Here is a 17,376-nt window from a genome sequence, read left to right on the forward strand (position 1 = left end):
AGGAGTGGGTTATTATAGATTGACTTATAAGATGGGTTACTATTAGAGTAGTAAGTTACTATTAGAGTAGTAAGTTACTATTACTAATCTTAAATTAGGCACCTGAAAATAGTAACCCACCCCAACTTTTCTGGTCAACAACTCATAGCAAAATAATAAAAAGAGGAGTGGGTTATTATAGATTGACTTATAAGATGGGTTACTATTAGAGTAGTAAGTTACTATTACTAATCTTAAATTAGGCACCTGAAAATAGTAATCCATCCCAACTTTTCCGGTCAGCAACTCATAGCAAAATAATAAAAAGAGGAGTGGGTTATTATAGATTGACTAATAAGGTGGGTTAATATTAGAAGGGGGTTACTATTAGAGTATGGGTTACTATTAGAAGGGGGTTACTATTAGAGTATGGGTTACTATTAGAAGATTTACGGTATGTTCATTTTATAAGTTTAATTAGTCCAGTCTATAGTTTTATTTCTTCTTAAGGATAAGCATATTTGTTCCTTTTTGCCATTTAAATTTGTTCTTTTATGTTTAAAGTGTAAGATAAATTGTAATTTTTAACTTTTATATCCTATACCAATTTTTTAAAAGATTTCTAATGTTGTAATTTGTATGTTCTTTTTATCAGTTCCTTGTATTTAGGACCCACGTGGAAATATGTTTTTAAATTTTTTGGCATCCCTTGTGATCAAGGCCTGTTTATCCGTGCAATTGTTTTTCTATTTTCTATGTATTATTATTATTGTTTTTTAACCTTGATTACCATGATAAAAAATTTTAAAAAAAATCAATCAATTTGTTAATGATTTTGATTTGTAGGCCTATTCTGTATTAGAAACATACTCCACACATATTCTTATCAATTCCCGTTATTTTTCTCATTAGAATAATGTTTTGGATTTATCAAGTGTGTATTGGTATAATGGTTATACATCAATTTGAAAACGTCGAGTCAACATTAAGAAAAAAATAACGTGAAAACACTCAATATAAAAGAACGGAAATGCGTTCGGTATCCAAAACAGAGTTATACAAAAAATAGAACTGAAGCTTATGAAGAAATAATCACTGACTTTTATGTAACATCAGTTAATAACGGGAGTTCTCTTGACACTGATGATTACAGCGCTGGAACACAAGTTGATGAAGAAATAACCAACTATGTAACATCAGTTAATAACGGGAGTTCTCTTTGCACTGATGATCACAGCGCTGGAACACAAGTTGATAAACAAATAACCAACTATGTAACATCAGTTAATAACGGGAGTTCTCTTCGCACTGATGATCACAGCGCTGGAACACAAGTTGATAAACAAATAACCAACTATGTAACATCAGTTAATAACGGGAGTTCTCTTCGCACTGATGATCACAGCGCTGGAACACAAGTTGATAAACAAATAACCAACTATGTAACATCAGTTAATAACGGGAACTCTCTTCACACTGATGATCACAGCGCTGGAACACAAGTTGATGAAATAACCAACTATGTAACATCAGTTAATAACGGGAGATCTCTTCGCACTGATGATCACAGCGCTGGAACACAAGTTGATAAACAAATAACCAACTATGTAACATCAGTTAATAACGGGAGTTCTCTTCGCACTGATGATCACAGCGCTGGAACACAAGTTGATAAACAAATAACCAACTATGTAACATCAGTTAATAACGGGAGATCTCTTCGCACTGATGATCACAGCGCTGGAACACAAGTTGATAAACAAATAACCAACTATGTAACATCAGTTAATAACGGGAGATCTCTTCGCACTGATGATCACAGCGCTGGAACACAAGTTGATAAACAAATAACCAACTATGTAACATCAGTTAATAACGGGAGATCTCTTCGCACTGATGATCACAGCGCTGGAACACAAGTTGATAAACAAATAACCAACTATGTAACATCAGTTAATAACGGGAGTTCTCTTCGCACTGATGATCACAGCGCTGGAACACAAGTTGATGAAATAACCAACTATGTAACATCAGTTAATAACGGGAGATCTCTTCGCACTGATGATCACAGCGCTGGAACACAAGTTGATAAACAAATAACCAACTATGTAACATCAGTTAATAACGGGAGTTCTCTTCGCACTGATGATCACAGCGCTGGAACACAAGTTGATGAAATAACCAACTATGTAACATCAGTTAATAACGGGAGTTCTCTACGCACTGATGATCACAGCGCTGGAACACAAGTTGATAAACAAATAACCAACTATGTAACATCAGTTAATAACGGGAGTTCTCTTCGCACTGATGATCACAGCGCTGGAACACAAGTTGATGAAATAACCAACTATGTAACATCAGTTAATAACGGGAGATCTCTTCGCACTGATGATCACAGCGCTGGAACACAAGTTGATAAACAAATAACCAACTATGTAACATCAGTTAATAACGGGAGTTCTCTTCGCACTGATGATCACAGCGCTGGAACACAAGTTGATGAAATAACCAACTATGTAACATCAGTTAATAACGGGAGTTCTCTTCACACTGATGATCACAGCGCTGGAACACAAGTTGATGAAGAAATAACCAACTATGTAACATCAGTTAATAACGGGAGTTCTCTTCGCACTGATGATCACAGCGCTGGAACACAAGTTGATAAACAAATAACCAACTATGTAACATCAGTTAATAACGGGAGTTCTCTTCGCACTGATGATCACAGCGCTGGAACACAAGTTGATAAACAAATAACCAACTATGTAACATCAGTTAATAACGGGAGTTCTCTTCACACTGATGATCACAGCGCTGGAACACAAGTTGATAAACAAATAACCAACTATGTAACATCAGTTAATAACGGGAGTTCTCTTCGCACTGATGATCACAGCGCTGGAACACAAGTTGATAAACAAATAACCAACTATGTAACATCAGTTAATAACGGGAGTTCTCTTCGCACTGATGATCACAGCGCTGGAACACAAGTTGATAAACAAATAACCAACTATGTAACATCAGTTAATAACGGGAGTTCTCTTCGCACTGATGATCACAGCGCTGGAACACAAGTTGATAAACAAATAACCAACTATGTAACATCAGTTAATAACGGGAGTTCTCTTCGCACTGATGATCACAGCGCTGGAACACAAGTTGATAAACAAATAACCAACTATGTAACATCAGTTAATAACGGGAGTTCTCTTCGCACTGATGATCACAGCGCTGAAACACAAGTTGATGAAATAACCAACTATGTAACATCAGTTAATAACGGGAACTCTCTTCACCTGATGATCACAGCGCTGGAACACAAAGTTGATGAAGAATTAATAACCAACTATGTAACATCAGTTAATAACGGGAACTCTCTTCACACTCATGATCACAGCGCTGGAACACAAGTTGATGAAGAAATAACCAACTATGTAACATCAGTTAATAACGGGAGTTCTCTTCACACTGATGATCACAGCGCTGGAACACAAGTTGATGAAGAAATAACCAACTATGTAACATCAGTTAATAACGGGAGTTCTCTTCACACTGATGATCATAGCGCTGGAACACAAGTTAATGAAGAAATAACCAACTATGTAACATCAGTTAATAACGGGAGTTCTCTTCACACTGATGATCACAGCGCTGGAACACAAGTTGATAAAGAAATAACCAACTATGTAACATCAGTTAATAACGGGAGTTCTCTTTTCAATCGAACAAATGGTAATATTAAAAAAACATGGAATGTTATAAATGATGTAATTGATCCGAATAAAGGAAAAACTAAAGTTCCATCTTCTTTTACACATAGCAATGAAACTATACATGGTTGCGAAAATGTTGTAAATCATATTAATGATTATTTTATTAATGTAGGTTGTAAGGTTCGAGACAATATTGAGTGTACTACGACAAAATATTCTGAATACCTCACAAACAAACAACGCAACTCAATGTTTTTTTGCTATGTTGATGAGGAGGAGGTACTAAAAGTTATTGAATCTCTCGATTCAAACAAAGCCTCCGGATTTGATGACATTTCAGCTAAAGTTGTAAAGGAAGTAAAATACAATATTTTAAAGCCGCTGACATATATTTTTAATTTATCACTTCAAACTGGACTAATACCAGGGAAGTTGAAAATTTCCAAAGTAGTTCCCATACATAAAAAAGGGGACCGCCATTTGGCCTCAAACTATCGTCCCATATCGCTGTTGCCCATTTTTTCGAAAGTTTTTGAAAAGATTATCCATAATCAATTATACAATTATCTTACAAAATGTAAAATGTTAAGCAACAATCAATATGGATTTAGAAACAAACACTCAACTTCTCATGCTATGATCGACTTGGTCCATAAAATATTAAATGCATTTGAAAAAAAGGAATATGCACTTACTACCTTTATGGATTTGTCAAAAGCGTTTGACATTATCGATCACAGTATTCTGTTGAGCAAATTGGCGCATTATGGTATAAGAGGCATCGTTTTAATGTGGTTTAGAAACTATTTAAGTGGCCGCAAACAATATGTTTATGCCAACGGTAGATCATCATGTTTAAAAGACACCAATATAGGGGTGCCACAGGGTTCTGTTTTAGGACCACTTTTGTTTTTAATTTACATCAATGATATAAGTCGAGCAAGTAGTAAAATAGATATAATTAGTTTTGCTGACGACACAACTTGTATAACAAGGGGAGATGACCCTACAATGTTAAACCATACTATGAATATTGAACTAGAAAAAATAAACGTATGGCTTAAAGCAAATAAGCTGTTACTGAATGTCAGCAAAACTAATTACGTTGTTTTTAGAACTAGCCAAAAGAACTTTGACAAAAACCAGTTTAAAATAAAAATGAATAATGTGTTATTACATAGAAAAGAAAATGTGACATTTCTAGGTGTAATGTTAAACGAAAATCTTAACTGGAAACATCACATACAGCTTATTAGGAAAAAAATGTCTAGGGCAATTGGTATACTTTTAAAAGTAAGAGAATTCTTTCCTCATAAAGTCCGTATTAGTCTTTATAACACCTTAGTATTACCTCACCTTCAGTATGGTAACTTAATATGGGGAAATACATACAAGAGCACGTTAGAAGTAATACTAAAACTCCAAAAGAGAGCTGTAAAATGCATTACCTTCTCTAAATCCAGACAAGCCTCAGAGCCACTGTTTAAGAAACTAAAAATACGTTTATGATATTTACAAAGTAAACGTCATAGGATTTATGGCAAACGTAAAATTCAATGAATTACCACATCACATTTTAAATATTTTTAATTACTGTGACAGTATTAGGCCTACTCATAACATCAGAACAGAAACTGAATTCGAAATTCCCTTCACAAGACTAACTTGCAGTCAACAGTTTATACACATATATGGACCAAAATTGTGGAAAGAATTCACTTGTAATGGTGGTAATAAACCGGTTATCTTAAAGAAACAAAATGAATGTATAAAAAAAACAGGTTAAAAAATACTTTTTATCACTATATGCTGATTAACAACACCTTTGTTTATTTAAGTTCTATATACTTGTTCTTACGTAAAAGGGTCCTACAAAAAAACGAAGCTATAGCTTTTTTATGCAGGATCCCTGTTCTCAGTTGCACTGTAATTATGATGTACTGTAATTGATGACTAAATAAATGTGGAATAAATAAAAATAAATACCCCATAGTATTTATTCGACTGTTCAAAACAATTTAATCATAATTGAATCTACCTACCACTTCGATCGGTTAAAGGAACTAAATAATTAGTAGAAAACCCCACATATTTGAAAGGCATAGGGTTTGTAGGTATTTAGTTTTTTTTAGTGATTCTTTATAAAAGCCTATTACGTAGAGAGGGATTTAAATTCAGTAGGATTGTTGTCTGAGGTCTAAGCGGTGCATACGAGACGTACCTTTTGTGACTTCTATTGTAGATCGCTGAAATGTAGTTTCTAATCAAATTAAAATAGCTAATTGTATGACCAGTGGTTTTTTCTATGTTTCACGGTCATTTTTGGCAAAATTTGTCCATTAAAGTGAATAGAAATATGTATCTTCTGAGTATTACGACACCAACTATGACCATATCCGCCCAACAATTTCTGAGATATGAAAAGTGTGCTCCAGGCCAAATTGTGCCGGCTATATGTCAAAGGTCAAAATTAGGGGTTTATTGACAGTTTTATGATTTTTATTACATTAGAACAAACATACTTTGCGACTAATTTGAGATATTCATATGGCAAATTTCTTGACCAGTGGACAAAAAAGGTGTTCTGAGTAGTTTGCACAAAAAATATTCCAATACACCCAGTAGTTACCAAGTTAAGCATAGTCCTAACTTTGACCATAATGACCTTTTGGCCCCTGTACGCCTACTGACCAAGCATCCTAATTTGTTTTCGGCCAACAGCAAAAAATTGATTTGTATTGATATAAGGAAGCAAAAAACATTGTTTACACTGTTTGCTAGAGGGTGCAGGTGAACCATTTCTGGCTCCCCAACTAAAGCATTAGAAACATTACCAACAAACCAATAAACTTATTCAAGTTTTTCTAACTGATATTGACGTCTGACGGGGTTTTTTTTATTCAAAAGCAGACAATGCTGCGCCAAGTCAAGTTACTCGACATGTATGTCATATGACTAAATACTGTGACCTTAAGTTGCGGAAAACGGCAGTACCGGTTATATTAATTAATCTTAATCAAAATAATGGATATTTTATTTCAATACAAAAACTCCTTAGTCTTTATGTTTCCAATTTGTTCATATAGACCTACTCTGATGCGATATAATTAGGGCCTACATAATAATATAAACAATTATGAACATTCTGGCTTTGGGATTAAATGTGCTCAAACGTAGCCTATACTGTCGTGTTTTTTGCCCCTGTGTTTCATTAGTCAACATTACGAAAAAAATAACTTTAAAACGACGCTAAAAATAAAAGAAAGGAAATGCGGTACCCAATCTGCTTCAGAAGAACTCCAACTACCGTTAATAACGATAGATCTGATGTTATCACTGACCACAACGCGTTAGTGTTGTTACAACGTTGCAACTTTTTTTTCTTCCTAATTGTTTGTAGTTTTCTTTTACCTGATTGTAGAATCCTGTATAAACAACAAGTATTTGATTTTAACACGTTACCGGTACTATATACAATGTCGGCTTATGTACAATTCTAAATTAAGGCTCAACACAAGTTACTTAACATGACTTGTTCTGTCTCTCTCTCTTAAACGTTTGAGTATCACCAGGAAAAACTTAGAATCAGGGAAAATAAATAACCAATACACTTATTATCTCTTCATTAGTATTTGTAATTGATATTACTATTCTTTTAAAATACAAAAATAGATCATCTTTTCACAGAATCAAGTTAATAATCTATTTTTCATGCATGACTAAATAGCATTATTGTGTGATCTCAATTAAGTTGATGAAAACATCAGTACAAGTTATATTGATTATCTTGAATATCTTATTTCAATTCAAACCTCATCAATCCCACATAATGATTATTCCTGAATTTGTTCATAGCCTACTCTGATACATAATTAGGTATACGTAATAATATTATTAGAAACATTCTGCCATTAGAGTTACTGACTAGTAGGCCTACTGTCGTGTTTTTTTGTTTGGTGTTCCGTAAGAATAATGTACAGGATTTATCAAGTGTCTGTCCTGTTTATCGGTTTAATGACTGTACATTTATTTAGAAGCGACCAGGTAACATTACGAAAAAACAACTTGAAAACGACGCTGAAAATAAAAGAAAGCACATGCTTTCGGTACCCAACCCTCAGAAATGGAAGTCAAACTACCGTTGATAACGAAAGATCTGATCTTGTCACTGATAGCGTCGTAACAATTCCAGAAAGTATTGAAATTACTACAGATTACGGATACCCAGATGAGGATTTGTTGGCGCATTACGCATTTGAAGGCAACGTAGATGATACATCAGGAAATGGGCGTCATGGTAGGGTTATTATTGTAAATAATGGTACAAACTTAACATACTGTAGTGGATTGGTCGGCAATGCAGCTATATTTAGTGGTCAAGTAATTCAAATTGATGATTTTAATAACTTTGATTTCGGACCAAATTTTACACTATGTTTCTGGTTACAGTGTAGCGGAACGGGAACTTACAGACAGCATATCTTAAATAATGGTTTACGTGCTGGAGGTGAATTTGAAATAAGCCTATTTGGACGTAAAATAAAATCTTCGCTATTTAACCTAAACTCTGAACATAGAATGATTTTAGTTGATGAGTCTGGGTTTCTGGAATGGAATCACGTTGCAATGACGTACAATGGCAGTAATATGGTATTATATTTAAACGCAGAACAAAAAGACAGTTCAGATTGTTGTAACGGTCCGATTCCAAGAACAAATTTACCAGTCTTTATTGGAGGAGGGTTCAACTATGGACATTTGTTCTTCGGTTTAATGGACGAAATAAAGTTATTCAAGAAAGCATTAACTAGAGACGATATAAATAAAGAAATTAACAGAAGAAAGTGAGGCAATGTCTGACAATATAGAATGTTGGTCTATGGATGTATGGTCTTGGATAAGTTTTACACTAAATTTCTTAAGTTAAAAAAGTGAATGTTGGCTAAATGAGAGGCCAGTAGACCACTCTTTTGGAATGAAAACTAAATAGGGTAGAAAAGACTATATATAGATTATAAAAAACATAAAAGAAAGACAAATCCAACACACTTGATTATGTTATTACTGATTGATGGTTAGGTGACCATTATTATTTAATTTTGTAAATATTCAGTTTTCATTGCGATTGTGGGTCTTACAAAAACAACTATCGGTAACATAGTATGTTGCTGAATAATATAATCGACTGTTGGCGCATGTATTTATGGTTTATCTGCTATCAAATGTTGCAATACAAAGATAGTGACAAACCATTTTATAAAATAATCAAAATATCTAATTCTATATTTTAATGTATTTTGACTAGCGATGTTCACTTTATACGCAACAAAAGTACAATTTTTAACTAGATTTAATTCGTCACTATGACGAATTATAGGTTATATGCATTGATTTAAATACAGATAATTGATTTTTAAAAAGGTCGAGCCACTTGAATAAAACAACGCGATCGCCGATCCGCGTAATATCATAACCACCTTTGTTACATAATAATAAAGACATAACTTTTTTTCCTCTAGATTTCATTATAAATCAGCCGTATAATTTATCGGTACCTCGAATGCTATAGACGCGATCACAGAAAAGTGAAAAATATGATGAAATTGCAAAAAGAGTGTGCACTACCGTTTAACGCGCACACGTCATGGCAACGCTTAAAATTGCCTGAAACGTACTCTAATTTCATCGAAAATAATTTTTGACAATTTTTTAAATTGTAAGCGCCCTTACGCATGCGTGATATGCGCTACGCACATAATTGTATTGCAATATGATGAAATATGACCTGAAATGTATAAGTACAAAATTTGGTTTAATTATGATACATTCTTGTGAAGATATGATTTCATACATTTCAACATAATGTCATTAAATCGCGCGCGTCCTTATTATATATAGCGCATGAGACTTGCAATGCTGTTGTGCCCTGAAAAACGCACGAGAACAAAATTTGAGAAGACGAAACGCATTATGACATGTTACGACGGAATAAGGGTGACGATCATCAGATCTCGATTGACCCTATAACACAAATGAACCACTACAAAAACTAAGGTCGTTCCTCCTACACGAATTGTTATTAAAATATTCACACATTTAGAGTCAAAATAAAAGGCAGGTGTGAAAGGGAGCTATTGGCAATATAAGGTCTTGATCTTAGTTTTCTTGATCTTAGGTCTTATTAGGAGGTCTTAGTTTTCGTGATCTTAGGTCTTATTACGGGGTCTTAGTTTTCTTGATCTTAGGTCTTATTAGAAGGTCTTAGTTTTCGTGATCTTAGGTCTTATTAGAAGGTCTTAATTTTCGTGATCTTAGGTCTTATTAGGGGGTCTTAGTTTTCTTGATCTTAGGTCTTATTAGGGGGTCTTAGTTTTCGTGATCTTAGGTCTTATTACGGGGTCTTAGTTTTCGTGACCTTAGGTCTTATTAGGGGGTCTTAATTTTCGTGATCTTAGGTCTTATTAGGGGGTCTTAGTTTTCTTGATCTTAGGTCTTATTAGGGGGTCTTAGTTTTCGTGATCTTAGGTCTTATTACGGGGTCTTAGTTTTCGTGATCTTAGGTCTTATTACGGGGTCTTAGTTTTCGTGACCTTAGGTCTTATTAGGGGGTCTTAGTTTTCGTGATCTTAAGTTTCGTGACTTTCTTTCATCATTGCATTTTACGCAATGCTATTGCTACGTTTTGACCTGTCAACGTTTCAATACAAACATTAGGGTCTGTTAATTCTGGCTCTGGCTTTTTAAGTAAAAAAGACAAACAAATAAACCAACATAAATTTTTAAGAACACTTTCAGTTCGTTATACAATACCGTAGTGGTACCAAATAGTTATGGAATTTTCATTTTTTATTTTATTTTATTTTATTTTATTCAATCAAAACCAACAGCGATAAATACCGCCACTAACAGGTTTGAAACATAAAACAATACAACATCAAAAACGGTTAACAATAAAATACAGATAAAATATATATATATATATATATATAAAACATAGATTGGCATGCCATAAATAATTTCAATTAAAACAGGTTATGCAGACTGTTCAAGAAGTGAACACATCATCGTCCTCTTAAAATAACCAAGTCTATCATTAAAAATATCGATATGATTGCTATTTAGATTATTAAATGTATAAGGTAGTCTATGAAAAAGTCCCCTCTTAGTACAGTCGACACGGCTAAAAGGAATATGCAATAAATGTCTATTTCGTGTACGACCAGGAACATTTAAACTAAATAGTGAAATTAATGAACAGTCATATTTAGAATTTAAAATATTATATAAAATTTTTTTTTTTATAATAGATATACCGAATAGGCTATAAAAAAGCTGCGCTTGCTTTTACTTTTCACAAGGCCTTTCATTTCATATATTTATTTGACCAACAAACCATAATATAAAATATACAGAGATGAATTGGTCAGAGACTGCTAAAGTAAATAAAATTGCTATAACTGCAAGAGTCAGCAGTCAGCAGTTTCATGAACTAAAATAAATTCATAATAAACAGTAATTTAACTTGAATATGTTAAGAACAATTCGTGCACGTGGGAACTAGTTTAGTTTTTGTAGTGAGTCATTGTGTCATGGAACAGTCGAGATCTGATAATCGGCACTATATGCCAACTTTCCGTCGTTCTGCAGTCGGGAATTTCGTCAGTAAGTAATGGAGTAAAGAGAGACGTCAACATTGTGTCCTATGCTTTTTATATAGGTAAGGTACGTAACTTATCACGTGCGCTTTTCTAGGCACGTCAGCATTGCAGTCTCTCATGCGCTTTAATATTCACGTCGACGCATATATCCGCCTCTCATGCGCTTTTATTATGGAGCGTCAATCAAAGATGTCTCATACGTCTCATAATTACAAAATATATTGTATATTTTTTGTCTGCAAATCAGTATCTTTTATTAGTAAGAGCAACTATAAAAAATAATTTTGTAATATAGAATCGAGAAATGATAAATCAGTTGTTGCTTTGTTATAGTTTGAATGTAACAAAAATTAGCAAAACATTTTCATTTTCGTCAGAAAAGTTGATTTCGTTAACTATAAAGGAACGCACATTCAAAGATTCTTACCGGAGTTAATAATAATGTTAGTTTTCTGTTTAAGTTGTAAACCAATGTATGGAAAACCTTGGACCTGACTGTCCTTTACCTCAGATTTACGAAACACCTTTTCCTGACGACGGACATAAACAACCTTAACATAACACCACGGATTAACAAAATAAAAAATGTTGGATTATGGTATTAAAAAAAGGAAATCTAACAGGACATAAGTTTATTATAAATACGGCGATAGTTTTTTCTGAGATGAACATTCATTTTATCATCATTTAGTCACAATGAAGGTGTGGGTAGGATTATTCTACATACTGTTTCTTATCGTCAACGGGATTCAGTCCTGTAAAGAGAGATGCGACACAAGTTTGAACGTCAATCTTTCTGGTACGGATGACTCACAATGCGCATACGTGTTTTCGATTCCCGCTAAAGTTAATGGAAAATGTCCTCCATTAAAAGAGGCCGTAAAACAACTCTGCGATAAATACGATTCGGAAGACACACTGGCCCAACACCTGATTGGATACTACCCGTTTGACAGGGATTCCCTGGACTACTCTGGAAATGAACGAAACGGTGCCATAACCGGAGGATTGTCGTACGACAGCGGAATAAAAGGCAAAGCTGGTAAATTCGATGGCAGCACTAAAGTTGTTGTAGACGACTTTCGTAATTTCAACTTCGGATCAAAGTTTTCTGTCAGCGCATGGTTCCAACGAACAACCACAACCAACTACCAAGGTATTGTCAACAATGGGTATTACAGTACCGGCGGCTGGGAGATTCGAATGGGCAGAGAATTTTCTGGACAAATGCTTGGTGGAGGAATCATAACCAGTGATAGTTCCACAGCGTGGGATTATATCAATCTTAGAGCCGCCCCGAATACATGGCATCATGTTGTTATGACATATGATGGACAATTACTTTCGTTCTATCTTGATGGTGAAAAACAAGTTGGTGATGAAGACTGCTGTAGTGGAACCATTTTGGTGAAGAACACTCCGGTAACGATTGGACAAGCAGGCGTAGGTATGAACCTGGAGTACTTTGTTGGTCTTATTGATGAAGTGAAGCTCTTCGATATATCTTTAACGGCTGACCAAGTGGATGCTCTCTACAAGGACAATAACATTGGTTTACCTCAATAGATGTTTTTTCTGTCTAATACTGTACTAAAATTAATTAATTTTAATTTTAATTAATTAAAACTGATTTGTTTATTAATACCACTTTGTTTACAACTTAAACAGAAAACTAACATTATTATTAACTCCGGTAAGAATCTTTGAATGTGCGTTCCTTTATAGTTAACGAAATCAACTTTTCTGACGAAAATGAAAATGTTTTGCTAATTTTTGTTACATTCAAACTATAACAAAGCAACAACTGATTTATCATTTCTCGATTCTATATTACAAAATTATTTTTTATAGTTGCTCTTACTAATAAAAGATACTGATTTGCAGACAAAAAATATACAATATATTTTGTAATTATGAGACGTATGAGACATCTTTGATTGACGCTCCATAATAAAAGCGCATGAGAGGCGGATATATGCGTCGACGTGAATATTAAAGCGCATGAGAGACTGCAATGCTGACGTGCCTAGAAAAGCGCACGTGATAAGTTACGTACCTTACCTATATAAAAAGCATAGGACACAATGTTGACGTCTCTCTTTACTCCATTACTTACTGACGAAATTCCCGACTGCAGAACGACGGAAAGTTGGCATATAGTGCCGATTATCAGATCTCGACTGGTCCCATGACACAATGACTCACTACAAAAACTAAACTAGTTCCCACGTGCACGAATTGTTCTTAACATATTCAAGTTAAATTACTGTTTATTATGAATTTATTTTAGTTCATGAAACTGCTGACTGCTGACTCTTGCAGTTATAGCAATTTTATTTACTTTAGCAGTCTCTGACCAATTCATCTCTGTATATTTTATATTATGGTTTGTTGGTCAAATAAATATATGAAATGAAAGGCCTTGTGAAAAGTAAAAGCAAGCGCAGCTTTTTTATAGCCTATTCGGTATATCTTTATTAAAAAAAAATTCAAATGACACAAACAGCCGATGGCTGAAACCGTAGTCGTACATTATAAAGCTTTTTTGAATTGGTAGCCAACTTTCTTTCATCATTGCATTTCCGCAATCCTTTTCCAGCCCGTTGTGTACAGCAGTCGGCTCTGTCAACCTTACTCGGGTCTGTTAATTCTTTTGACATCGGCTTCTTAAACGTAAAAGACGCCCTTTAGGTCGGCCAAAAACAAATCTTTATTATAATACCGATTTACATTGGATGATTATGGTAATATATATTTATAACAAAAAATACATTATATTTTGCTGTAGTTCTGTTCTCGAACCCTTACGTCTATTGAAACCACCCCGTCAAAGCGCATGATACGGTTATGCCGATGTGCCATATAAAATCGTTTGAGAATGCAATGTCGACGTAACCATATAAAATCGCATGCGACACAAGGCCGACGTACCATATAAAATCGCATGCGACACAACGCCGACGTACTATATAAAATCGCATGCGACACAAGTCCGACGTACTATATAAAATCGCATGCGACACAAGTCCGACGTACTATATAAAATCGCATGCGACACAAGTCCGACGTCCCATTATAAAATCGCATGCGACACAACGCCGACGTACCATACAAAATCGCATGCGACACCAGGCCGACATACTATATAAAATCGGATGCGACACAACGCCGACGTACTATATAAAATCGCATGCGACACAAGGTCGATGTACCATTATATGCGACGCACGATATGTATAGTAAAACAGCTCTTCACAACAACATCTGTTGTTTATTGATCAATTCATACACTCACATTATACAGTATTCTTGATAAATGGGACTAACACAGCTTTTTATTGATTTTATAATTACCGCTAATGGATAGGGATTCACCACATCGATGTATCCTATTGAAATTGAACGTCGGATTATTTAGTATATAGTTCACTCAAAATTAAGTAATAACAGTTTTAAAATGGCTTCCGACCGTTCAGACGAATATATGCGACTCATCGTGTGTCAGCTCTGTAAAGATGTTTACAACGTGCCGAAACTTTTAAATTGTCTTCATAGCTTTTGTGAACAATGCTTGCCATTAACGGATACCAATGAGGTGATTTGTAATATTTGTAATCTGTCTACACCTGTCCCGGATGGAACTGGAAAACTTAAAACAAACAATTTTCTCTTAAAGTTGTCTGGAAAGATTGCTAGTTTTAGCAAATCAATTTTAAGCGATAACCCAATAGTTTGCACGAGTTGCGACAACGAAGAAGCATTCTTCTGCTGTAATGAGTGCGATGACTTTTTCTGCGACGACTGCAGACACGCCCATTCTAAGGTCAGATTGACGCGTAGTCATTTCATCTTTAGCGTCAGTGATATAAAGAACGGCCTGTTTGATATAAGGCATGTTGCAAGAACACTGTTAGAAGAGTGTCCTAGACATACTGGTGAGGAAATCCGGTTCTTCTGCAAGACGTGTGGTTATCTCATATGCCGTGACTGCTTATTATGCGATAACCATCTCAAAGGAGATCACGAGTGCATCTCTGTGAGGGATGTAGTGAGTTCTTCTAAAAAGGAACTCGATAAGGCGCTGGCGACTGTTCACCAGAAGAAAAAAGAATTAGTAACAGCTTCTGAGGCAATAGAGAGTCTATTAGATGATATCGAAAGTGCTGTTTCTGAAGAAGAAAGTAGAGTAAATTTAAGTGCAATACAACGTATTAGAACCATCGAAGAGGAGCGAGAACAGAAGTTGAAGTTCATTAGATCGAAGAAAAACGACAATGTGAAAGATCTTTCTACTATTCTTGAACAAATCGACATTGGTTTAAGAAATATTACAGACATTACGTCCTTTTCGAGCAACCTTGTTGATTTTGGTCAAGCTACTGATATTCTAGTTTTTAAGAATCGAGTTATTACACATGCTAATACGATAGCTTCAGTAGTAAGTGTACCAACGATTCCTTCTTATGTCAATAACATCACTGTGCCAGAGGTTAAACAGGAGTCGTTTGAAAAGATAGATAAAGCGACACAGATCACATCGATAGTGGAAGCAAAAGTAATTGGAGAGGTTCAATCTATTGGAACTTCGACAGATGATTTAGAGGTGATTTGTGAGTTTGAAGAAAATACGAAAAACGAAACGCCAGACACAAACGGTGATGACGAAGATGATGAAGTTACTATTATCGAGGACAACATGTGCGACACGATACGACAATTTGTATTTGATATCATAACTAAAACATTTATCGAACACAAAGAGTATTCTGCTGATGTCATTTCGTCAATCAAACGTGTTCTGGAAAATAAGTTTGGACCTTTTTGGCATATATTTACCGGCAAAGCATTCGCTTGGAACATAGCACCGTTGAATTTAGATTACGCAGTACTTGAAGCAGGGGACCAACGTGTCACTGTGTTCTGTTCCGGTTCTGTCAACGTTCCGAGGCAAACACTGGATCAAAAGGCTATTATCGTTGAAACAGACATGGCTGAGACTATGAAACGAGACGTAGTGCGCTTCTCGAAGCAGGCCATGTCCAGGTATCCGAACCGTTCCGACATTGCCAAAAACGTTGCTGACGTTTTTCGTAGAAAATATGGAGGAAAGTGGCAGTGTTTTGTTTTGGGTAAAGGCTCAATGGTTGGGTTCTCTAAATTACTAACTGCTACAAATAGTTGTATATATATTACAATTGGTCCAGAGGTTGTGCTTCTTCTAAAGCTGTCCAGTAGATGAAGAGACAACTGTATCATGAATAACCAATTGCATTTTGTTTTAAAGCAAGCCTGCAGAAAAACATAATGGGAAGGTTGTGGGATTAAAGTAGGATTAGAAATAGGGGCAGAAAATCCTGTGAAACATTTCTTAATCTAATCACAACTTTACCAATAAACAATATTGTTATATATATATTTAATATTAAATTATTCTTATTATATACATATACATTGTACAGTATACATCAGATAAAATAACACATAAAATAATCAAACCAAATTCAATGTCTTTGGTGTTTACAAGTGCTAGAAATATGTCAATATGCGTACAAAATAATTTGTTTCAGGTCATACTAATCTTTGCCCAGTAGGACCCTGCAGGGTTTCATCATACAGTACATCCTAAAATTATATTTAAGGTTATTTTAATATTTTATACATTTTTAAATAAAAAATAGTTAATTTAAGTCAAAATACTGATTAGATTTATTCCGAAAAACTGAAGACCGCCTTCTGTGATGAGTGATGTTTTGTGGGGTTGAAGCTGACGATTGATGCATTTAGAATGAAAAGTTTAACAATTACTAATTTCAACTAGTTTCTGGAAATATAAATATATATATAAGTTTAATTTACCACTAAAGCATGTTAATAATATATACTTGAAATCATTTTATATCATAAAATCAGGCGATACTGGGTCTACCGGACGAAGATTAATATGATTGTTTGTTTTTCGCATACACCTGGCATACCGTCAAAGTTACTCCATCCATGTGTCATACGTCAGTATTGTC

The 17,376-nt window shown here is 34.7% G+C and overlaps 2 protein-coding genes across 2 annotated transcripts; both read left to right on the forward strand.

Moving 5' to 3' along the window:
• Nucleotides 1-12,021: 12,021 nt before the first annotated feature.
• Nucleotides 12,022-13,653, forward strand: LOC140039730 (uncharacterized). The gene has a single exon (XM_072085342.1). It carries the CDS (start codon nucleotides 12,056-12,058, stop codon nucleotides 12,923-12,925), a length of 870 nt encoding a protein of 289 aa, XP_071941443.1. The 5' UTR covers nucleotides 12,022-12,055; the 3' UTR covers nucleotides 12,926-13,653.
• Nucleotides 13,654-14,432: 779 nt separating this feature from the next.
• On the forward strand, nucleotides 14,433-16,681 carry LOC140040596 (transcription intermediary factor 1-alpha-like). The gene has a single exon (XM_072086648.1). The coding sequence runs from the start codon at nucleotides 14,817-14,819 to the stop codon at nucleotides 16,596-16,598; it is 1,782 nt and encodes a 593-aa protein (XP_071942749.1). The 5' UTR covers nucleotides 14,433-14,816; the 3' UTR covers nucleotides 16,599-16,681.
• Nucleotides 16,682-17,376: the final 695 nt, after the last annotated feature.

This window comes from Antedon mediterranea, chromosome 2 (genome assembly GCF_964355755.1).
Source record: "Antedon mediterranea chromosome 2, ecAntMedi1.1, whole genome shotgun sequence".
NCBI lineage: Eukaryota > Metazoa > Echinodermata > Crinoidea > Comatulida > Antedonidae > Antedon > Antedon mediterranea.

Excerpts from the sequence above, each read along its gene's own strand:
- LOC140039730 (XM_072085342.1), top strand. The coding sequence starts at position 12,056 with ATGAAGGTGTGGGTAGGATTATTCTACATACTGTTTCTTATCGTCAAC.
- LOC140040596 (XM_072086648.1), top strand. The coding sequence starts at position 14,817 with ATGGCTTCCGACCGTTCAGACGAATATATGCGACTCATCGTGTGTCAG.